Raw genomic sequence first — 24,553 nt, 5'->3', positions numbered from 1 at the left:
CAAAAAAATAAGCCCTCACCCAACCTGAGATCACAAAAAATGGAGACACTACAGGTCTCGGAAATTGAACATTTTTTTTTTTTTTTTAGCAAAGTTTGGAGTTTTCTTTCACCACTTAGATAAAAAAGAACCTAGACATGTTTGGTGTCTATGAACTCGTAATGACCTGGAGAATCATAATAGAAGGTCAGTTTTAGCATTTAGTAAACCTAGTAAAAAAAAGCCCCCACATTTTTTTTTTCAACTGTTTTCTAGTACAGGACATGGTAAAACCAATGGCGTCGATCAAAAGTACAACTCGTCCCACAAAAAAACAAGCCCTCACATGGTCATATTGACGGAACAAAAAAAAAAGTTATGGCTCTGGAAAGAATGGCAGCAAAAACTGAAAAAAGCTCTGGGGGTTACGGGGGTTAACTTTATTTGTGGTTTATGGCTACCTCAGTCATTTCTTTGCTAGGTGTATGCTAATCGGAGCACTCCACCGCTTGATGCTGCGGTATTATAATCTTATGGGGGGACGCTAGGCTCTAGTCCCTTACCCTATGATGAATATGTGCTGTTGGGATATTTTCTTGTGAGAACAATGTTAGCCTATGTGTATTGAATGATCGATTGCAGATTGGTCACTGCACACCTGAAATACAATCTAAATATATCAGAAAATAAACGACCGCCGATTGGCAAATATTTACTGGACGGCAGTCATTTAGTGCTGCTGGTCGGTTTGTGTGAACAGATCCTGTGTAGAGAGTAAAAAAAAAACAAAAAACTTGTATCACAAGTTATGTAATTTTCTTTATTTGATTTACAAAAGAAGTTACATGATTCAATATGAAAATAAGAAACTGTCTACAAATCTCAGACAGTAATAAACCATTAATTTACAATGCATACAGGAGTCAGAAGAACAACTCTTGTAGAAAAACAAAACCTCACCTCTAAATGTTTTTAAAACCAAATACTTAAAATCTATGAAAGGGGAAAAAAGGAACCACAAAAGGTGGTGTTTAATCACCCTCTATCACATGCCCAAGAAAGCTACATTACAGCAACTCAATATACAAAAATTAAATTAAAATGGAAAAAAAAACCTCTCTCACTCCATTGCAATTCAACGTAGCATTCACATATGTATAGCTTTCTTCCTGACTCATGTTTGCAGATAGTATAGGTGATTTAAAATCAGGAGAACTGGATCTGTTGAACGCCGGATATCTGTTGTTAAAGAAAGCAAGTGTAAATGTTGAGTGATCAAACACAAAAATGAGGACACTGTTAAATGCAGTTATATGTAGTAAAATAATGTAACAATTACTTAATGTCCACATTAAAGCTATGTGCACATGTTGCAGATTAGCCTGCTGAATTTTCTGCAGAGAATCCTCATCTCTTGGCAGAAATCGCAGTGAAAAACGCTTGCGGTTTTCATGCAGAATTGATGCGGATTTCTTGCGGATTGTAAGGCTGTGTGCACACGCTGCGGATTTTGCTGCGGTTCCGCAGCGGTTTTGGCCGCTGCGGTGTACAGTACCATGATTCCCTATGGGAATCAAAAACCGCAATGCAGACAGTGCAGAATTTTCCGCGCGGATTATCTGCGGTTTTCAATCCGCAGAAAGAATTGACATGTCAATTCTTTCTGTGGATTCCGCTGCGGTTTGCCATCTCCTCCATTGAGGAGATGAAAAACCGCAGGGCAAAACCGCAGAGCAATCCGCAGGTAAAACCGCAGGTATTTTGACCTGCGGTTTCACCTGCGAATTTTACAAAATCCGCGCGGATGAATCCACACCTAATCCGCAGCGTGTGCACACAGCCTAATGCTTTTTTGCTGTGCGGATTTGTTTGGTGGTACTGGGAATGGATTCGGTTGAAATTCCTTGGATTTTTCCGCAACATGTGCACGGCAATTCTTAAAGGGAACCTGTCACCCCCCCAGGCGGTTTTAAGTAAAAGAGCCACTTTGACAGAATGCAGCATTAGTGCTGCACAAGGTGGCTCTGTTACTTAGCTTCCGTTCCACCGCAGAAATAATCGTTTATAAAATTGTTCAAAAATACCTGAAATTTGACAGGGGGGCAGGTCTTTCTCCCTCTGACAGACTCCTCGTATCCATCAGTCATTTCGTATTTGGCGCCACCTCTCAGTTTTCTTTTGAAATGCTGGCGCCTGCGCTGTACTATAGTTTCGTGGGCATGTGCAGTTAGCGCTGCCCGTGCTGTCAGATCACATCCCGGCCTTCATATCGCGCGGCCACAGATCCCGCCCCGCAGTCGCTTATGATTTATTCACACTGTGGGGCTGGGAATCTCGGGCATGCGCAGTAGTTATCTGTGTCTCTCATGCCCAAGATTCCCAGCCCCGCAGTGTGAATAAATCATAAGCGACTGTGGGGCGGGATCTGTGGCCGCGCGATATGAAGGCCAGGATGTGATCTGAGAACATGGGCACGTCGGGCAGCGCTAACTGCGCATGCCCACGAACCTATACTACAGCGCAGGCGCCAGCATTTCAAAAGAAAACTGAGGAGGCGGCGCCAAATACGAAATGACTGATGGATACGAGGCGTCTGTCAAAGGGAGAAAGACCTGCCCCCTGTCAAATTTCAGGTATTTTTGAACAATTTTATAAATGATTATTTCTGCGGTGGAACGGAAGCTAAGTAACAGAGCCACCTTGACAGAATGCAGCATTATTGCTGCACAAGGTGGCTCTTTTACTTAAAAATGCCTGGACTACACTGCGGATTTGATGCAATTCCACGCGTCCAAAAACACTGCGGATCCGCATCAAAATCTGCAACATGTTTACATACCCTTAGGCTAGTTTCACACTTGCTTTTTTTTGCAGCGCGTTTTTCCCGCAAAAAAACGCATTGAAAAAACGCATACAAAAGCATACAACTGCTGCGTTTTTTTCAAGCATTTTTATGAGCATGCATGAAAAAAACGCAGCGTTTTTATGCGTTTGTATGCGTTTTTAGTGCGTTTTTACCGCGTTTGCGTTTTTTTCCAACATTAGGTGGCCCCTCACACTAACCCAAACCATGACTTTACTAACCCTAACCCTGACCCTAACCCTGACCCTAACCCTTAACCAAATCATACTTAACCCTAACCCAAACCCTAAACCCTAACTAACCCTAACCCTGACCCTGACCCTAACCCTGACCCTAACCCTTAACCAAACCATACTTAACCCTGACCCTAACCCTAACCCTGACCCTAACCCTGACCCTAACCCTTAACCAAACCATACTTGACCCTAACCCTGACCCTGACCCTAACCCTTAACCAAACCATACTTAACCCTAATCCTGACCCTAACCCTGACCCTAACCCTTAACAAAACCATACTTAACCCTAACCCTGACCCTAACCCTGACCCTAACCCTGACCCTAACCCTTAACCAAACCATACTTAACCCTAATCCTGACCCTAACCCTGACCCTAACCCTTAACCAAACCATACTTAACCCTAACCTTGACCCAAACCCCAACCCTGACCCTAACCCCCCTTAACTAACCCTAACTCTAACCCAAACCCCTAAATTCCATGGTTAAAAAAAAAAAAATGCATATGCAAAAAAACGCATACATGAGCATGCCAGTGCGCACATATGAGCATCCATAGGCTATAATGGCCATTTTTAGCGCAAAACGTGCGCATATGTGCGCATGCGCTTTTTTGCAGGGCCAAAAAATGCAACATGCTGCGTCTGGAAAATACAAACGCACACCCCAAAAAAACGCAGCGCATGAAAATCGCATACATGCGCTTACAAGCGCGCAGGTATGCGCACCCATGTTAAATATAGGGGAAAAAACGCATGCGCACATATGCGTTTTTTTCCAGCGCTAAAAAACGCAAATGTGAAACCAGCCTTAGAGATGAGCCCAAAACTATGCAATACCCTAGACCAGTGTCCACTTCAGTACACTGTGGCAGCCGCACCTGAGACATCTTGGTATACAGTGGGGAAAAAAGTATTTAGTCAGCCACCAATTCTGCAAGTTCTTCCACTTAAAAAGATGAGAGAGGCCTGTAACTGACATCATAGGTAGACCACAACTATGAAAGTCAAAATGAGAAAACAAATCCAGAAAATCATCTTGTCTGATTTGGCAAGATTTATTTTGCAAATTACGGTGGAAAATAAGTAATTGGTCACATAAAGCATGCAAGATTTCTGGCTCTCACAGACCTTTAACTTCTTCTTTAAGAGGCTCCTCTGTCCTACACTCATTACCTGTAGTAATGGCACCTGTTTGAACTTGTTATCAGTATAAAAGACACCTGTCCACAACCTCAAACAGTCATACTCCAAACTCCACTATGGTGAACACCAAAGAGCTGTCGAAGGACACCAGAAACAAAATTGTAGCCCTGCACCAGGTTGGGAAGACTGAATCTGCAATAGGCAAGCAGCTTGGTCTCATGAAATTAACTGTGGGAGCAAAAATGGAAGACATACAAGACCACTGATAATCTCCCTTGATCTGGGGCCCACGCAAGATCTCACCCCGTGGGGTCAAAATGATCACAAGAACGATGAGCAAAAATCCCAGCCACACGGGGGGACCTAGTGAATGACCTACATACAGCTGGGACCACAGAAACAAAGGCTACCATCAGTAGCACACTACGCCGCCAGGGACTCAGATCCTGCAGTGCCAGACATATCCCCCTGCTTAAGCCAGTACATGACCGTCTGAAGTTTGCTAGAGAGCATTTGGATAATGCAGAAGAGTATTGGGAGAATGTTATGTGGTCTGATGAAACCAAAGTAGAACTGTTTGGTAGAAACAAAACTTGTCGTGTTTGGAGGAGACAGAATGCTGAGTTGCATCCAAAGAACACCATACCTACTGTGCAGCATGGGGTTGGCAATATCATGCTTTGGGGGTTTTCTCTGCAAAGGGACCAGGACGAATGATCAGTGTATTTGAAAGAATGAATGGGGCCATGTATCGTGAGATTTTGAGTGCAACCACCTTCCATCAGCAAGAACATTGAAGATGAAACGTGGATGGGTATTTCAGCATGACAATGATCCCAAGCACACCACCAGGGCAACGAAGGAGTGGCTTTTTAAGAAGCATATGAAGGTACTGGAATGGCCTAGCCAGTCTCCAGATCTCAACACTATAGAAAACCTTTGGAGGGATTTGAAACTCCGTGTTGCCCAGCGACAGGAAGTGTGGTGGCCATCTTGCTTTTGGGCAGAATGACGCAACCGGAAATAGGGCGGCCTTTGCCGCGGGATGCGCCGTTTACACACCATTGCTTAGATTTGAATGAGGTATAGGAGGTGGGCGTTTCTTATTAACACACTCATCATGTGCCTGCGTCCCATAAGGGGTAATGGTGGACGGCGTGCGTTCCAAGTCATCTCAGGTGGATGTGTTCTATTTGATTGGCAGTTTATTTAAGTGCCCTCCTCATCAGTCTGCCTCACTCCATTGTCATCTTAGGAAGCAGCCTGTATACTCTGTGATGATGCCCAATTTGTGCTAATAGGTCCCCTGAAGAGTCATTAAGTGACGAAACGCGTCGGGATGCACAGGGACTTTGTAGGGCTATGGTTCATAGGGATTAGATGTGGACTGCCCTTGTTAGGGCGGGAGTCATGGGTGTCAGAATTTGTAGCTCAAACAGGGCTTGTATAGGGTGAACCCCCTTTTCTTCCTGACCTGATATGACTCTGATGGGACATCTGATCCTGGACATCCTCCATCTTCATGTGGTGAGATCTTTCCTTTTCACATTATGTTGATGGCCTTATTATTTTGATGTCTTTGTTATATACATGAATAGGCATATTCCTTGATAACCTTTACAGGGTAGAGGTCTTTTTAGTTCCTCTGATAAGGAAACTGTTCATTTTTTACTTGGCCTTTTTTTCATTGATTTAGTCCAAGTATCTTTTTGGTCCAATCTCCTCAAATTTTTGGACTTGGAATAGCCATATGTATATATTGGTAGTAATCTGTTACAGAGACTTATACAGTTACCCCCATTATGATCTGTGGCATTTGATCTAGTGATTTACTTGCACTACTATCTTTGGTAGCTTTTACATTAATTATTAAAAGTTATGTTTTGTTATTTCTCTATTGCTGATTTGCTACTCTGTATCGTGAGAATTTGTGGGTATTGAATCCACTTTTTTGCTGTATTTCTATTGTTCTTTGGGTATGGCAGGTTTTCTGTCAACTGGTCTAAATACGGACCAATGGCTAGCTGAAGCAAAGGAGGTATTTTCTGAACAAACGTTCACACAGAAAAAGTATCTCCCCACATATAGCGTTGCCTTTAAAGAACTTACTAAGGTATATCGTGACCAGATTATATCCTGGTGGGAGGTACAGAGCCTTGAAAATTATCTAAAGGCTGGTATCGTCCCACGAGGATTAAGAATCAATATTTCTGCAGGGGCACGACATAAGAACCCCAGTTTCATTGCCAAATGGGAAAAAGAGGCTACAAGTAGTTCCCTTCGTCTCATGCAACTTCTTTTAGAGGAAGAAAAGAAAACTTTGAGTCTTTTGAATGACCGTTTGAGAGACCAAATTGAAGTGACCAAAAAATTCTCTACGGAGACTGATTTTTCCTTAAAGGAAAGTAAGTTAGAAACTAATCTTGAGCGTTTCCAATATCATCTCAAGGAGCGTAAACATCGCCAATACTTGAGGGACGCACAAGATTTTAAGGATAATAAGGCCTATTTGGTTATTAGTAATCGTATTAACAATATTGATCTTGAAACTGATTTGTCTTCTACGGATACTGACTTCTCTGACACTGAGGGAAGGGGTAGAAGCAATAGGGGGAGAAATAGAGGTAGAGTTAGAGGCCGTGGTAATCGTGGTCCTCTGGATAGATCCGACACTACTGCGGGATCGCATTTTTTAGATCAGAGTTATCCTCTAAGGAACCGTCAACATCCGGTACGGAAATAAGAATCGTTCCTGAGGATAACTACTAATATTACCTTACCTTTCAGTCGTGTCCCTAATTCAGCATCTTCATCGGTCGCTAACGGTATACAGGTGGTTAATCTGTCCTCCAGGGTGCTCAACCGTGAAGAACTATTGGTTCTGCAAAAGGGTCTTACATTTGTTCCCAGTACAGACTTTGATCTGTTTCGGTCTATAAAAGATCTTAATCTGTTTTTACGTAAGGTACGTTGGAGAAAGTTTTTTCGTCAACAGGATAACCGTACTTGTATAGATATGGGGATTCCTGTTGATTTGTTGCCAGATGTACGCCTGTTATCTAGTATTGGTGTAGTGAACCCCAACGATCTTGGAAGGGGTCCCTTTACTGATTTAAAAAACAGGAGCACTAAAATGCCCCCTCCCATTGGAGATGTGTCTGCTATAGATATCTTTGAAAACTTGGTTATACAAGATTTGAAATCCTTACAAGGAAAGAAGATCTTTTCCAGGTATAATTGTACGAAAACAGAAATGGCAGTTATCAATAAGCTTGAGCAGGATGACCACATTGTCATTAAACCCTCAGATAAGAGTGGCAATGTGGTCATCCTTGACTCTACACAATATTCTAAAATGTGTGAGACCCTCCTTGAGGACAGAGTGAGCTATGAGATTTTGGATCATAACCCTACTTCTGACTATTTGTTTGAACTTAAAGGCATCCTGGATGAAGGTCTATCCATGAGAATTATTGATAAATCTGAATTTGATTTCTTAATGCCTAAAGATTCAACAGTTGCTACCTTTTACTGCCTACCGAAATTACACAAGGGTCTTTCCCCTCTAAAGGGGAGACCTATTGTGTCAGGAATGGGCAGTATTAGCCACAACATTGGCATTTATCTAGATCGTGTCCTGAAACCCTTCGTTGCCTCGTTACGATCCTTCGTACAGGACACTCCTGATCATCTTCGGAGAATAGAGGGATTATGTGTTGATCCTGAGGTTAATCTGGGTAGTATTGATGTGGAGGCGCTTTACACTTCCATACCTCACGATAAGGGGCTTGAGGCTGTGTTATATTTCCTGAATACCAGAGGATGTCAATACCGGGCCCCACAGCGAGTTTGTCATCAAACTACTTCGTTTCTGTCTCACTAAGAATTTCTTCTTGTTTGATCATAAGATCTACCACCAGCTCAGGGGCACCGCTATGGGGAGTCCATGTGCCCCGGCATATGCAAATTTGTTCCTGGGCTGGTGGGAGGAGACCCAGGTCTTCAGGAGTGGCTTGGATGTTATGGGACGAATCGAGCTGTGGGTTCGTTATATTGATGACATCCTGATTTTGTGGAAGGGTTCTAAGGATAGTTTTTCTGTATTTGCAGATACACTGAATCACAATGAGTGTGGTCTATTTTTTACTTCTGTGATTGACCCGTTTTCATTGTCCTTTCTTGATATATTGATTGAGAGGAAAAGTGATGGTACTATTACCACCTGCACTTACAGGAAACCCACGGCTACTAACTCTTTGTTGAGGTGGGACAGCAGTCACCCTATACATCTTAAACGTGGAGTACCTAAGGGTCAATACCTTAGGATACGTAGAAATTGCTCTACAGATGAATCTTTTGAGAGACAGGAGAGAGAACTCAGACAGATTTTTGGATAGGGGTTATCCTCTTGATGTTTTGAAACGTGCTTACAAACATGCTAAGGGTAAAACTAGAATTGAACTCTTAAAACCCAGATCCAGAATTGAAAATAAAGGTGAAATGAGGTTGATTACCACTTTTGATAATGGAGCAAGTGATGTACGTGCTATCCTGGCCAAACATTGGCCTGTGTTATTAATGGATAAGGATGTTGGAGGAGAACTTTCGATACGACCTCTAATCACGTACAAGAAAGGCCGTTCATTGAAGGATCGGCTGGTCAACAGTCATTTCACCAGACCTTCCCTTACAACTTGGTTGCCCACCAATGTGAATGGTTGCTTTAGATGTGGCCACTGCGTTGCTTGTTCCCACATTTCCCCTAGTGCTGGCTTTGTCAGTAATGTTACAGGACAGGCATATCAAATTAGGGAATTTATTAATTGTAGCAGCAAGGGAGTGATTTATAAGGCCACATGTACATGTGGCAAAGAATATGTGGGTAAAACCATTAGGGAATTCAAACGTAGGATTGGGGAACACATTGGAGACATTATCCATAAGAGAGATACCCCTATTTCACGCCACATTAATCAGTGTCAAGGAGGGAATGTTAATTCCATCCAATTTCTGGGGATTGAAAGGGTAAAAAAAACCACCAAGGGGTGGTAACTGGGATCGCATCATTCTACAAAAAGAGACTAAATGGATCTTTTGTTTGAACACCATGACCCCAAGAGGGCTTAATGACCAACTCAATTTTGGCTGCTATATTTAGGGTTTGATATGTGTGTTTTTTATTATTTCCTTTGTATATACTGTAAAATACCCTTTTTATATATATATATATACATATATACATATATGTTTGCTACCTGTATATTCTGAGTTTGAATTTTTGTTATTTTCCACCTTTGTTTTATTTTGATTCTGGTAATGCTCTTTTGAGGCCTTTGGATTTGGACAATATCCATCCCATGATTTTTGTGGTTGAGGCCTTTTAGAAATGCATAATCTGTCTATCCGCTTGTTTAATATCGGCTCACGGACTGATTTAAGCGCGCATGACGATATTGCCTTCTGGCAGTATTGCGACCCTTGTCGCATGTTTTACTTCCGCCCTGCTGGCACTGATGAAACATGAGTGCGCATGACCGGAAGTATGGCGGCCATTTTTCCTGCTGGCGCCGACGAGTGCGCATGACCGGAAGTGTGGCGGCCATCTTGCTTTTGGGCAGTATGACGCAACCGGAAATAGGGCGGCCTTTGCCGCGGGATGCGCCGGCGTTTACACACCATTGCTTAGATTTCAATGAGGTATAGGAGGTGGGCGTTTCTTATTAACACACTCATCATGTGCCTGCGTCCCATAAGGGGTAATGGTGGACGGCGTGCGTTCCAAGTCATCTCAGGTGGATGTGTTCTATTTGATTGGCAGTTTATTTAAGTGCCCTCCTCATCAGTCTGCCTCACTCCATTGTCATCTTAGGAGGCAGCCTGTATACTCTGTGATGATGCCCAATTTGTGCTAATAGGTCCCCTGAAGAGTCATTAAGTGACGAAACGCGTCGGGATGCACAGGGACTTTGTAGGGCTATGGTTCATAGGGATGAGATGTGGACTGCCCTTGTTAGGGCGGGAGTCATGGGTGTCAGAATTTGTAGCTCAAACAGGGCTTGTATAGGGTGAACCCCCTTTTCTTCCTGACCTGATATGACTCTGATGGGACATCTGATCCTGGACATCCTCCATCTTCATGTGGTGAGATCTTTCCTTTTCACATTATGTTGATGGCCTTATTATTTTGATGTCTTTGTTATATACATGAATAGGCATATTCCTTGATAACCTTTACAGGGTAGAGGTCTTTTTAGTTCCTCTGATAAGGAAACTGTTCATTTTTTACTTGGCCTTTTTTTCATTGATTTAGTCCAAGTATCTTTTTGGTCCAATCTCCTCAAATTTTTGGACTTGGAATAGCCATATGTATATATTGGTAGTAATCTGTTACAGAGACTTATACAGTTACCCCCATTATGATCTGTGGCATTTGATCTAGTGATTTACTTGCACTACTATCTTTGGTAGCTTTTACATTAATTATTAAAAGTTATGTTTTATGTTATTTCTCTATTGCTGATTTGCTGCCCCAGCGACAGGCCCAAAACATCACTGCTCTAGAGGAGACCTGCATGGAGGAATGGGCCAACATACCATCAACAGTGTGTGCCAACCTTGTGAAGACTTACAGAAAACGTTTAATCTCTGTCATTGCCAACAAAGGATATATAACAAAATATTGAGATGAACTTTTGTTAAAGACCAAATACTTATTTTTCACCATAATTTGCAAAATAAATCTTGCCAAATCAGACAAAGTGATTTTCTGGATTTGTTTTCTCATTTTGACTCTCATAGTTGTGATCTGCCTATGATGTCAATTACAGGCCTCTCGTCTTTTTAAGTGGGAGAACTTGCACAATTGGTGGCTGACTAAATACTTTTTTCCCCCACTGTATGTAAAAGGAGCATGGAAATTGTAATAGGCACCCAGAACTGGGGCACTTTAGAAGTTGCCCTGGTCTAGCTACCATAGAGGACACCGGATGAGAGTGGTGCGAATAGTTTTTCTCATTTTATCTACCACTTTATTTAGACTACATATACCTTCCAACAAAAAAACAAAGCAATACATATGGATTCATTCTAGCTTTGATTATTCTATTGACTATAATGATCGCTACCACAAGAGAAATTGTGTATCAGTTTGAGGTTAATAGCATCGCCATATAACTTATCAAATCCTATATTAATTTTTCCATAAAATGTACAAGTGCAAAGAGAAGTCAAAATGCTTTATGGGCAGCTCCTGAACCATACCTGTTGATATGAAGTTGTATAGACCATAACATTGGGCTGCTGTCCATCTGTAGTTATTAAACCAGCTGGTAACTGACCTGCTACAAAAAGTAAAATGGGCACATTGAGGCAAGAATAACATCTCACAACTCATGTTCAATCTCCTGTTATGTGAGCATGATCTCCCAAAATACATATGAATGGGTTGTATGATTTCACAAGGCAATGTCACGCAAAGAATTGCCCACACAGCGTTGGTCCAAGTTACGCTTGGTACAACAGCAGGGACTCAACGTCTGAGGTGGTTACACAGATCCTAAAATGGAGCTTGCAGAGATCCATGCACTTGCTGGCATTTTTTTTTTTTTTTTAAAAAAGACTTCATTTTCCACTTTTTTTTTTAAAGACAATGAGAATATTAACAAATAACAAAGAGTCATACACATACACAACACACGATCATACCAGTCCTCATGCTCATTCCACCTCCCAGATATGTATCACCTTATGCAGACATATGATAGAACTAAATATACAGAAGGCTCTGCTGGGAATGCCATCATTATCCACTGTCCCATACCTTATCAAATATAAGCACATCTCCTATTTTGTAGACTGGACCATATATAGCGGAATAGCTGTATTGACTAATTGCAGCCAGTGGAGCATACAGGGGACTTCTGTGGATTTACATGCCATTATAATTATTTTTCTAGCACAGAAAAACAGAATTCTAAAAAACAGTCTATCGTAGGAGCCATCAATAAGCTTACCTATAATCTCCAGCAGGCACACTTTAGGGGACAACACCCTAGGGAATTCAAAGTGTTCAAGAAGAAACAGAGGTAGCTCACACGAGGATGGAAGAATTTTTTTCGACAGGACTAAATTGAGTGCAAAAAGGAGCTCACCAATGGGGAAGATCAGATAGAAAGGAGATGACAAACTGGGAGACATGATCACATTTAGAAATGTACAAATCTTGATAAAAATCCCAGAAAATCTCATTAATCATATACGCAAAACCCTAATTGCATTCCTGATACATGGAATGGATACAGGAGGCCACTCAGCGTGAGCCAATATGTCAATTTCTTTTGCAGAGACGCTATTGTTGGCAAGAGAAATTACAAAATAGAATGTTCTGAATGCAGTAACTGCACGGTTCAGTGATCACATGCGGATTCACCTGCGTTCAATAGACGGCAGCACTTTGGATGCAGCGAACATGTGTAGCATCCAAAGCACTGATAGTTTCGGATCATGAGATCTCGGCAGATCTCGATACATCGTAAAGGTATCTGACCCAGACAGTATCTCATTCAGAGTGAAGGAAGGGAGGAAAATTGAGAACCAGAGCAACAAAGCAATCACCATACACACAATCAACACACATCATACCATACAGAAAACCACGTGTAATTATCAAAAATAACATTCCCCAACAAGTAACATTATTCCTGCTGTACCTTGCCTAACATTAATAGTGTAACCCTAGACCCTAAACACTATCTGAAGAACTACAGTTTTTCAGAAAATCTGAGAACAAATACGTGCTGGAAGTCACAAATCCGTGACCCTTGAAATAAAAGGTAAGTAACTTACTGTCACACTTAGCGATGTACCAGCGATCCCGACCAGCGATATGACGCGGTCAGGATCGCTGGTACATCGCTAAGTGGTCGCTAGTGAGCTGCCACATAGGCAGATCTCACTAGCGACATCGCTGGGGACGGTGATCGCTACTTACCTGTCACACCAGGCGATCCTGCGTCCTCCCGCCCGGCTCCACGCGTCGCTCGTCCTCACAGCAGGAAGCGCCACAGGAAGCTGACGACGAGAAACAGTCCTGAACGTTCTCGCGCGATCAGCGATAACCAGCGGGGGAGCCTGTCGCTGGTAAGTATCAGACACAGAGATATCGCTAGCAATATCGCTATAACGTCACTAGTTATAGCGATATTGCTAGCGATATCTCTTAGTGTGACATGCCCTTATGGTTAAAGTGGTTAGGATTTGGTAAGATAGACCTGATGAGCACACCCACTAGAGCTCTTTATAATGTCCAAGAGTCCACACTGCCATACATAAAGAAGCCGGAATGGTGGGTTCTTTTTCATGGTGAATACGAGGGGCAGCTTCAACCCACACTGGTGCATTGGCAGGTGATGTGGAGAAACGGGTAGATTTCCCATCCACTACTCTCAGCTTTGCAGGGGAATCAGGGCTGTGTAGTCGGAGTCGTGGAATCGGAGCCCATTTTGGTGGAGTTGGAGTCAAGGAATAGCTTAGTTACTCACCGATAACGGTGTTTCTCGGAACCCATGACAGCACCACGGAGAGAGGGGGTCCGCCCATCAAGGACAGGAACCTACAGACAAAAGAGCGGCACCTCTCCTCCGCCCCCAGTTGGTTACAGAGCATCAGAGGGTATCCCGGTTAGTTAACAAAAAAAGTATATACATAACATTATAGTTTGTATACTTATAGAGAAGCCTCGTGTCTAAGAACACACTCTACACACATTAAATCGTGCTCACCGCACACGTGAAAAAGGGGGGGAATTAAGCGGGTGCTGTCATGGGTTCCGAGAAACACCGTTATCGGTGAGTAACTAAGCTATTCTCCCTCACCCATGACAGCACCACGGAGAGAATTTCAGAGATTGGTAGCTTAGGGAGGGACCACCGCCTGAAGGACCCTTCTCCCGAAGGTCAGGTCAGATGCAGAGGCTAGATCTAGGCGATAGTGATTGAAAAAAGGTAGAAGGTGTTGACCAGGTGGCCGCCTTACAGATCTGCTCTATTGATACCTCTGATCTTTCTGCCCATGAGGTCGCCATTGCTCTCGTAGAGTGGGCTTTTAGACCCTCCGGGATGGTATTCCCACTGCATGAGTATGCCAGGGCAATCGCATCCCTTATCCATCTTGCCAGGGTACTTTTGGACGCCCCGAGCCCCTTCCGAGGTCCCTGGAAACACACAAAGAGAGATCCTTCCTTCCTACATCCCTTGGTGGCCTCTAGGTAGTGCACTAAGCACCTCTTCACATCTAATGTGTGAAATTTCTCCTCTCCTCTATTCGTAGGGTTTGGGCAGAAGGAAGGAAGAACTACCTCCTGTGATCTATGGAAGTGTGTTGCTACCTTAGGCAAGCAGGGTCAGGTTTCAATATAATTCTATCCTCCATAGTTTTAATGAATGGGGGTATTGCCGATAAGGCTTGAATGTCACTCACTCTGCGAGCAGATGTTAGGGCCACTAGCAGTATCGTTTTTAATGATAGGGTCTTTAGTGGAGCTGACTGGATAGGCTCGAATGGGGGTCCTGTTAGGGCTGACAACACTAAGTTCAGATCCCATGATGGTACTTTCTGGGTAGTTATTGGTCTAGACCTGGCTGCGGCCCTCATAAACCGTGATACCCAAGGGTCGCTCGCCACCTCCTGATTATAGAGGGCGCCTAGGGCCGCTACCTGTACCCTCAGTGTGTTAGTCGCTAGTCCCTGTTCTAACCCCCTTTGGAGGAATTCCAGGATTTTATCCATTTGTATTCCATCCTGAACCTTTGCCCCCGAACTGGATAGGAATTTCCTCCAGGTTCTACCATAGGCTCTGGTTGTAATTGGTTTTCTACTTTTTTGCAACGTGGAAATTAGATTTTCTGAAAATCCTTTCCCCCTCAGCAGTGACCTTTCAAATTCCATGCTGTTAAATGGAGGTTCACTGCTTGGGGGTGTAGCACAGGACCCTGCGATAGAAGGTCGGGGAGATCTGGTAGAACCCAGGGGTCGGTTACTGACATTATTCTGAGCCATGAAAACCATGTTCTTTTTGGCCAGAAAGGGGCTATAAATATTACTCGAGCCCCCTCTTCCCTGACTTTCCTTATCACCGCCGGGAGGAGAATGGTCAGTGGGAAGGCATACAGTAGTCCCCGTGTCCATGGGAGCATAAATGCGTCCAGGGTCCGAGGATTCCCTTTGGGATTTAGAGAACAGAATGCTTCCACTTTTTTGTTTTTGTGGTCTGCAAATAAGTCTATGTCTGGGGTTCCCCACATTTCCACAATCTTCTGAAAAACGGACTGATTTAGAGCCCATTCCCCTTGATGTAGTTGGGTACGGCTCAGAAAGTCTGCTGTCTGGTTCTCTACTCCCCGTATGTGTAGCGCCGATAGGGACAGTAAGTTTTCCTCGGCTAACCTGAATATCTCGGAGGATGCCTCCATTAGCGTTCTGGACCTGGTTCCCCCCTGGTGGTTTATATAGGCCACTGTTACTCGGTTGTCCGAGAATATCCGGACATGATGGCCCTTTAATGCTGGCAAAAAGTGACTCAAGGCATAATTTACTGCTAGCAGTTCTTTTTGATTCGAGGAGGCTTTTAGTTCTTGACCTCTCCATCCTCCTTGAGCCACACTGATGCCCATGTGTGCTCCCCATCCCACAGGACTGGCGTCGGTGGTAATTACATGTGTGATCTTGGCCTCCCAGGGAATCCCTTTGGACAAGTTGTTTTTGTCCTCCCACCAGGCTAGGGAATGAATAGTTTTTGAATCTAGCGTAATATGATGTTCCAAGTGGTCTCCTAAAGCCCACTGGTTGGTCAGGACATCCCACTGCAGATCCCTCATGTGTATTTGTGCCCACTGGACCGCCGGCAAGCATGCAGAGAGGGACCCTAACAGAGAAATTGCTTGTCTTAGTGTCATAGAAGGGTTTTGCCTCGCTTTTTGTACCATATGAATGATTCTGTCCCTTTTGTGATTTGGCAAGTAACACACTTGGATGTTTGAATCCAGTGTCAGGCCTAGGAACTCCTGGACTCTCCTTGGTTCCAGCCTTGACTTTTTCAGGTTCAGAAGCCACCCGAGGTTTTTTAGAGTGCTCATCACTCTGTCCCTCTGTTCTGTGCATTTCTGGCCTGAGTTGCTCGCTATTAAAAAGTCGTCTAAATATGGCACTATCAGAACATCCTGTTCTCTTATGTGAGCCATCATCTCTGCCACCAATTTCGTAAAGACCCGTGGAGCCACTGAGATCCCAAATGGCAGGGCCCTGTATTGGAATTCTCTTATTTCTCCTGCTATCGAGACCGCTAGCCTGAGGTATTGCCTGGATTCTTTGTGAATGGGGACATGGTAGTAGGCATCGCTGAGGTCTAAGACCACCATAAAGCATTGCGGAAAGAGAATTTTGATGGTCGATTTGATCAACTCCATCTTGAATTTTTCGTTCTTGATATAGCAATTCAGTCTTTTTAAATTTATGATGGTGCGGAAGGTGCCGTCTGGTTTGGTTACTAGGAAGAGAGGCGAGTAGAACCCCCTGCCTCTCTCCTGTGGGGGAACCTCCTGTAGGACTTTTTTGTCCAACATACTCAGGACCTCCTTTTCGAGGGCGTCTTGTTCGCTTTTTGACGACCTTATCGGGGTAATTATATATTTTTGCGGCGGGAGAGAATAAAAGCTTATCCTTAATCCTGATCTTATAAGATTTATCAGCCAGGGATTGTTGGATATTTTCTCCCAGGCTGGGAGGAAAAAACTTAGTCTCCCTCCCACCCTGGGCCCACAGTCACTTGGCGGGTTTTTTATCCCGGGACGAGTTACCGAAGATGAACCCCCTGTCCCTTCTTCTGTTTTCCCATTTTTGGTCTCTCGGGGGTCTCCTCTGAAAGAACTTTTTGTTCCGAAAGGACCGTTTAAAGCCCGTGGCGCTCACTGGTCCTAGGTTTGGGAAGCCTTTCTTTTTGTCGCCTGCCTTTTCGAGGATGTCATCCAAAGTTTCCCCGAAGAGGAATTTTCCTTCACAGGGAATGGCGCATAACTTCATTTTTGTCTGGAGATCCCCAGGCCAACATTTTAACCACAAAGCTCTTCTAGCTGCATTCGACAAGGCTGCCGTTTTGGATGACAATCTTATCGAATCAGCCGAAGAGTCGGCCAGGAAGGCTGCCGCCCCTCTTATCATTGGCATGGATTCCAGGATTTTATCTCTGGGAACCCCTTCCCTTATCTGTCTCTCCAATTGATCTATCCATACCATAAGAGCTCTGGAGGTACAGGTTGCCGCTACCGCCGGCCTGATGTTTCCCCCTGCTGATTCCCAGGTGCCCTTAAGTAGGGTATCCGCTTTTTTATCTAATGGGTCTTTCAGGGTACCCATATCTTCAAAGGGGAGCGCAAACCTTCTTGAAGCTTTGGCTACCGCCACGTCTAGTTTGGGGGCTTTATCCCACGATGTGGATGCCTCCTCATCAAATGGGTACTTTCTTTTGATGGAAGGAACCGTAGTGTTTTTCCTATCCGGTTTTTCCCATTCTTTATCTATGAGGCCTTGGACGTTCTTATTTAACGGAAATACCCTCCGTTTCTTTTGACCCAGTCCTCCGAACATAATGTCCTGGACTGATCTATCAGTCCGGGGGTCTTCCACCCCCATAGTGGATCTTACCGCTTTTACTAAGGCATCCACTTCGTCCAGGGGGAAACAATGACGACCTTCCGTCTCCTCTTCGGAGAATGACGAGTCGGTGTTTACAGTATGGGAGGTGACTTCCCCTGACGATAAGCTCTCTGATTGGGACTCTATTACCACGTCCCCTTTCCTTCCTTTCCTTTCCCATTTTTTGGATGAAAGGGCACTCTGAATTTCTGCGCGGATTACCGCCCTTAGGTCTGCGGCATGATCCAGGGTTTCACTGCCGAGGACCTCCTGTATACAGGAGTCACATAATTTTTTCTCCCAGGGCGTTGGTAATGGCTTCCTACAGGTGGGGCATTCCCTGTTCTTGGTTTTTTCTCTCTTCTTTCCCTGATAAGGGAAAGAAGTCTATTACAATGGGGAACATTCACGAAGATCCACTTACCCCCCATGCGCGGTTGCAGGTACCGGTTCTGGAAGTGGATCCAAATCCCTCACTGGGCGATCCACGGCAGGTGACTTGCTCCTTGCAGTTGAATGCTGCGTGGAGTGACTACTGGACCGGCTCTCCCGTCCGTCTTTATCCTTTTGGCGGTGCTGGTGATGCTGCCTATGTTGCTGCTGCTGCTTAGGCTGCTGTAGCTCCTCATGCTGGTCGCTATCCATCACGCCTGAACGCTTCCAGCCCTGAGGCTGCTTCAGCGTTCCAAATTTGAATAGGCCGCCCTGGCGTCACCTGTTTTCCCGGCCTGCACCGCTGCCTCCCCCGGGGAGTGCGCACTGCGCATGCGCCGACCGCGGGGACCCGGAAGTTCCTCCTTCTATTTCCGGGGCAGCGCCATCTTGGTATACCTCTGTACCCGGCGCTGCCCCTATACCGGCGTCCCCCAGCCCCTACTCCTCCCGGAGCGGCGGCCCGGTCCTCCCCGCCCGCTCACCCTGGACAGCCCCTCAGCTGCAGCGGTGGCGGCTTCGGCAACCGACCCCGCCGCGACAGGGGCCTCCCCGCTGTCTGACCGCGGACGGGACGGTCCCGGATCTTCACCCCGGTAAGTGTTGCGCTCCTGCTGCCGTGGTTCACCCGTCAAGGACAGGAACCCAACTGGGGGCGGAGGAGAGGTGCCGCTCTTTTGTCTGTAGGTTCCTCTCTTTGATGGGCGGACCCCCTCTCTCCGTGGTGCTGTCATGGGTGAGGGAGAAATTGAGGAGTCGGAGGTTTGCCTTACCCACTCCACAGCCCTGCAGGGAATAACACACAGTATTTATACCCCTTCTCTTGCAGCTTGCCGAAGACTTCAGCAAATGGAGAAGATTGTTTTCTGAAAGCAACTGAGAAATCCAGGTAAAAGGAAACCTGATTGTTGTTGTACAGCACTTCACCTTTATAGCAGATAGCCCTGCGTATGGCATCTCTGCCACAGTAATGCAATTATTGGACCAATATTGGCCCAGGAGGGCTACCAGGAGGACCTGGTCATGTGGGAACCCTACGTACTTGTTTGATGGTAAAGAACAGTGAAAAGACTTCTGCAACCCAGCAGATATTTCAACCAGATTTCAATGAATAATACGGCATCAGCCCCTTTGGTTTCTCCAGCAGGCCCACTACCCTGATGCTTTTTCTTCTGAGATAATTTTCAAAATCATCCGCTCTTTCACTGTAAGCATTGTTTTGTTTCTTTAATTCTGGTATCTGAGACAGAACAGACCTCTGCGTATTCTTTACATCCGATATTCTGTGCCCCGCCTCTGATGCGCCCTCTCTAATTTTCTACAAGTCATGTTTCAGAATCACAAATCCTGCCGGAGTTCATCCACTTTAGTTACCAACATCGCTTGACAATTGTTGATAGCTGACAGAATCTGGCCAAATTTCTGGTCAATGTTTGTAGAGGAGCAATAAGGTCTTTGAGGAGAATAAGGATGGGAAGACGTTAAGAATTCATCATCCACAGACAGAGAGAGGTCCGGCATGGAACCATGCAGGATCTTGGAATATTGCTCCAATTTTTTAAACACAGCAGCTGTAATATCCATCACTGTGCTGGCTGAAGTGGAGGAGTTATTGGCAGCAAGTTACTTGTCCAGGGAAAATCCCCACAACAGAATCAACATCTAATGAACAAAGCTGTTTTTTTGCGATTCTGCAAAGCTTTTATGCAGGAATTCTGGCATGAAAGCTTTGAAGAATCGAGCCCTCTGTCCCAACATATATTTCTAGGCTCTACATAGTAGAGGCCTGGCTCAGATATGCATATCTCATTATTGCATGTGTACTTACTGAAGGTTTCGTCTGTGAGTTCCTCCCCAAGGCCATCTGCTGTTGTTACAGTCCCGCCAATGCCCTTTTCACCTTTCATTGCCTTTTAAAACCAGAAATAATGTAATTAATCATTCTGCAATTGAACTTCACAGAGCAGCATCAAGAGTCCTAATATTGCAGTTTAGACATAAGGGGACATACCATAGAAAAATTTAACTTCCAAAGGATGAGTGGTCAGTGATGGTGAATTTTGGTAATGTATAAGGACTATGACAAGTGTCCACTGATTCTGTCTATAATGGCCTCCAATATGACAAGTCCCATTGCATGTGATAGGTGCTGCCTTGTGTCCCCCACCAGTCTTCTTCCTTTGCCAGAAGGGCCCGTTGGGTGACCATGACTGCTGATTGGCTGCAGTCACCTGACGGACCCTGCTGGAGGTGGAAGCCAGAAGACATCTTTAGCTGTACGGAGCAGTAGGTGAAGAAGTGGAGTTTCTTCAATTTAGCATCATCTAATTCTCTCTCTTAGACCGGGATCATACTACCGTGTGTAATGCGAGAAACTCGGACGAGTCTCTCGCATCAACACCCAGCGCTACCGCCGGCACTCAGGACCGAAACTGCGTCGGCATAGAAATACATGCAACCGTAGCTCCGGTCCTGAGTGCCGGGTGTTGATGTGAGAGACTCGTGCGAGTTTCTTGCATCACACAAGGTAGTGTGATCCCGGCCTCATGGAGAAAATCTGCTTGACTGACTAGATTATTCTTCACTTTGTGGATCATATGTGTTATCAATTGAACCTTACTTTGATGACAGAATAAACACGTGTGCTGCCAGCAAACTGCCTGCTTTACAAGTTACGTCAGCACTATGCAGCAAGAGAACCACCTGTTCCCGTGCAATAAATAGGCCTATCGCATCTATCTACTTACACATAAATAAGCCGCCAGTTTTAGCTACCCAAGACTTTACAGGAGTCCACAAAAAACCGCTTCCCCCAACGAGGACAGTACCAACCTCTCTAAATTTTTGAAGGTATAACTTCAGTGGTTCAACATAACTATCAAATCCTAAGGTTGACATAGCAAAGAGAATGTCTTCTCCATTGATGGTCTTCCGCTTCTCTTGATGGCACCTCTCACTTGCTTCGGACGTTATAAAGCTAATGAACTCGCTCACACATTCTTGTACACACTCCTTGGCATCTTTCGCTATCTAAGAACAAGAAAAAAGGGGAAATTGGTCATATTGAAACTATACTACCTGTTCCGGCAGGAGAACAAAAAAGTGCAGATAAAGTCCTGTGCTAAGAAGTAGACAGGAGGTATTTTGTGCACAGTTTTAGAGTGTATAATTAAAGGGAACCTCCCAGCTAATTCATGCTGCACGAACCCCGAGCACTATGAAGTGGACACTGGTTCCATCATTTCAGCCAGGCATGCTGTGGCATTTCAGGGAAAGCATGTTTAAAAGCAGGCAAGGGATGCCAGCCTGGCGGCTTCTCCCCGTCCTGCTCCTCTTCACTAACTGGTCTCTTCCTATACAAACACACATGTATGGAGGCTTGTCAATCAAGAATAGCAGGGTGTGGTGAAGCTGCTGCGGCCCAGCTTTTTGGAGTAGTCACCTGAACAGCCAGTTCTGAGGTCCACTTTTAAATGTTTTTCTGCTATGAAATGCTGCAGCGTATTAGATGAAAACATGCATACCCGAAGTGACAAGCTGGACTCCGATTCACATCGCCAGTGGTTCGGGTAGCACCAATTGGCTGTCAGGTTCCCTTTAAAGTGACCTTCCAATTGGACAGAAAAAAAAATGTAACGCTAGTGAGGGACTAATGTTACCCAATGCCCTCTTTTTTATTCCTTGAGGTGTCCCATTAGTTAACCCCTTAAAAAATAAAAAACAAAGCTTTATCATACCGCCGAACAGAAAGTGCAATAACGTGCGATCAAAAAGACGGATATAAATAACCATGGTAACGCTGAAAACGCCATCTTGTCCCGCAAAAAACGAGCCGCCATACAGCGTCATCAGCGAAAAAATAAAAAAGTTATAGCTCGCAGAAAAAGCGATGCAAAAATAATTATCTTGCAGTCAGATCAGGGGCTTATGTACAGCATTAAAGAATGCTGTAGATGAGCCATGAAAGGCAGTGGCCGCATCTTAAAGCGGCCAAAACAGCTGACAGGTTCCCTTTAAGACATGCTAGTGTGCATGGAGCCTAGCCAAACCAGTGAATCGCAAGGTAAAAGCGGTTCTATGCCCCCATACGCCATTGTGTATCACCACTTAAAGGTACCAGTATCAGAAACACACCACCAACACTTGGCTCCTGGGTCAGACATCCCCACACAATATACATATTCAGCTTGGTGATTTCATTTATTGTAAATTGGCAGTGAAGTATCCCATTATATTTAATGTGCAGTTCAGGAAATATGAAAAACTATTGTCAATTTAGGTTAAAAAACAAAAAGGATCACATTCTGCACAACCACATGGTCATGAACAATAGGCAACCAATTTATGCCTATTTCCTTCTATACCACATGACACCTGCTGTAAATGTGATCACTTGGCCGCATCGAGCTCACACCTTAGCCGTGTACTAGGGGCGAACTGACCACTACATATGACGCCACACCATCTCTGTAGATTGTCTAAAGAGTCTCATATCAAAGACCAACACTCTACCAGAAGCTGCCAACTCTAGAAATTGTATTGGCAAGGTACAAATTTACAACCTTGTAAATCTAGTTGGAAATTTATTTCACAGACAGCAGTTAGGAACCTATTAGAAAAAAAAAACAAAACAAAAAATAAAACAAAACATAGTATTGACCGAAGGAGCAAAAAGAGGCTGTGCAGTAGATTAATCTATAGACATTACTTTTCCTGTTTGTGGTATGGCGTTTTTCATTATCCTTGCCACATTGGCAATTGGTAGGTAAATATCTTGCTCTCTGAAACTTTCTTTTGAGCCATTTGTGTCATCTGGATCATTTAAACTATCTTCTGTATCTCCTGAAACAGATACAACAATAATAGGCTAAATAAGTATCCTTCTGATATGGACTGTAATACATAATTAAATGGATATAACAGTTTTACAAGCAAAAATAAGTCATTTAACATTGGAAAAGTTTGCAATTTCTCAATATTTTTTCTGCACCCGTTTCCAATAGTTTTCAAGTCCCTGAATGGAAACCTTCATTGATTACTCCCAGAATGAGATTATATATATATACACACACACACACACACACACACACACACACACACACACACACACACACACACACACACATTTAAACACAAATAAATTCCCAATCGTAGGAAGAAAAAGTATAGCACAACTCAAATTACAACTAATACACCCAAATCCCTCTGTCAAGACAATTAAGCAAAAACTAGGAATAAAAAGAGTTTTTGCAAACCAAATAAATTTTATTACATTAAAATTAATCAACACAGCATTACTGCTAATGCAGGCAAAAAAAGGGCATAAACAACAACAATTACACCTTACATATGAGATGATCCATATTAAATCAGTTCAAGCACAAAAAATTAATAAAACACCCCCGTTTTACATTTAAAGCCCAATATAGGCATTTGACCGCAAGTGAGGAAACAAAAGGGTAAAGTGCACTAGTGCTGTATTGCATAAGGGATTAACCTATTAGCATAAGTATGAAGTGCGCACACGAGCAGGGATTAGCCTATTGTCATAGGCAAAAAGTGCACACAAAGGTTAAACAATATAAGGTGTTGTAATCGCAAAACTTCCATGGAAGAAGAAGGAGTGCTGCCCAAGCCTGCCGCCCCAATGCACGTTACGCCGCAGCTTCCTACGCGCGTTCCAATTCACCAAATAATTTTGCCCCTATCTACATAATGGGGAAAATGTGTATGTATTGGCATCGGCACGGTCGTAGCTACAGCCACAAAATTTGGCACAGTCACACGTCTGGACCCCGAGAGCGTCATAGGCTATGTTGTGAGGCGAAATTTTAACCCCGCGTGTTCCAATTCACCAAACAATTTTGCCCCTATCTACATAATGGTGAAAAAAAGTGAAAGGAAAAGTGTTGGAGGCAAATTGACAGCTGCCAGATGTGAACAAGGGGGACTTAAAGAATGAGAGCAATGGCGCGAAACAGTATATACCGTACAGTTGCTAAGGTGGGGCCCTGACATGGGATACTCACCACACACGGGGATATGAACACACAGACAAAATGCGCCACACACTACCACGTGCTTCAACACATATACCACCCTCAGCCCACATTTCACCACACATACATCAACCTCGCCACATAAAAGTCAAAACACAAAAGTCGCCACTCAAAACTCGCCACACTGTCCCAGAGCTGTTTAAAAGATGAAAA

The 24,553-nt window shown here is 44.2% G+C and overlaps 1 protein-coding gene across 1 annotated transcript in view; it reads right to left on the bottom strand.

Moving 5' to 3' along the window:
* Positions 1-773: 773 nt before the first annotated feature.
* NFYB (nuclear transcription factor Y subunit beta) overlaps positions 774-24,553 on the bottom strand; it is a 43,623-nt gene continuing 19,843 nt past the window's right edge. Inside the window, exons 3-7 of the mRNA XM_073575137.1 lie at positions 23,050-23,183; positions 21,174-21,371; positions 20,170-20,251; positions 11,484-11,563; positions 774-1,218 (exon numbers count right to left, since the gene is read on the bottom strand). Coding sequence (XP_073431238.1) covers positions 1,186-1,218; positions 11,484-11,563; positions 20,170-20,251; positions 21,174-21,371; positions 23,050-23,183 — 527 coding nt within the window. The 3' untranslated portion in view covers positions 774-1,185. The remainder of the gene's footprint in view (positions 1,219-11,483; positions 11,564-20,169; positions 20,252-21,173; positions 21,372-23,049; positions 23,184-24,553) is intronic.

Source organism: Dendrobates tinctorius, unplaced genomic scaffold (assembly GCF_039654945.1).
Source record: "Dendrobates tinctorius isolate UK_male_01 unplaced genomic scaffold, ASM3965494v1 ptg000043l, whole genome shotgun sequence".
Lineage (NCBI taxonomy): Eukaryota > Metazoa > Chordata > Amphibia > Anura > Dendrobatidae > Dendrobates > Dendrobates tinctorius.
Note: the sequence above shows the minus strand (reverse complement) of the source record. Positions and strands in the feature narration are given on the sequence as shown.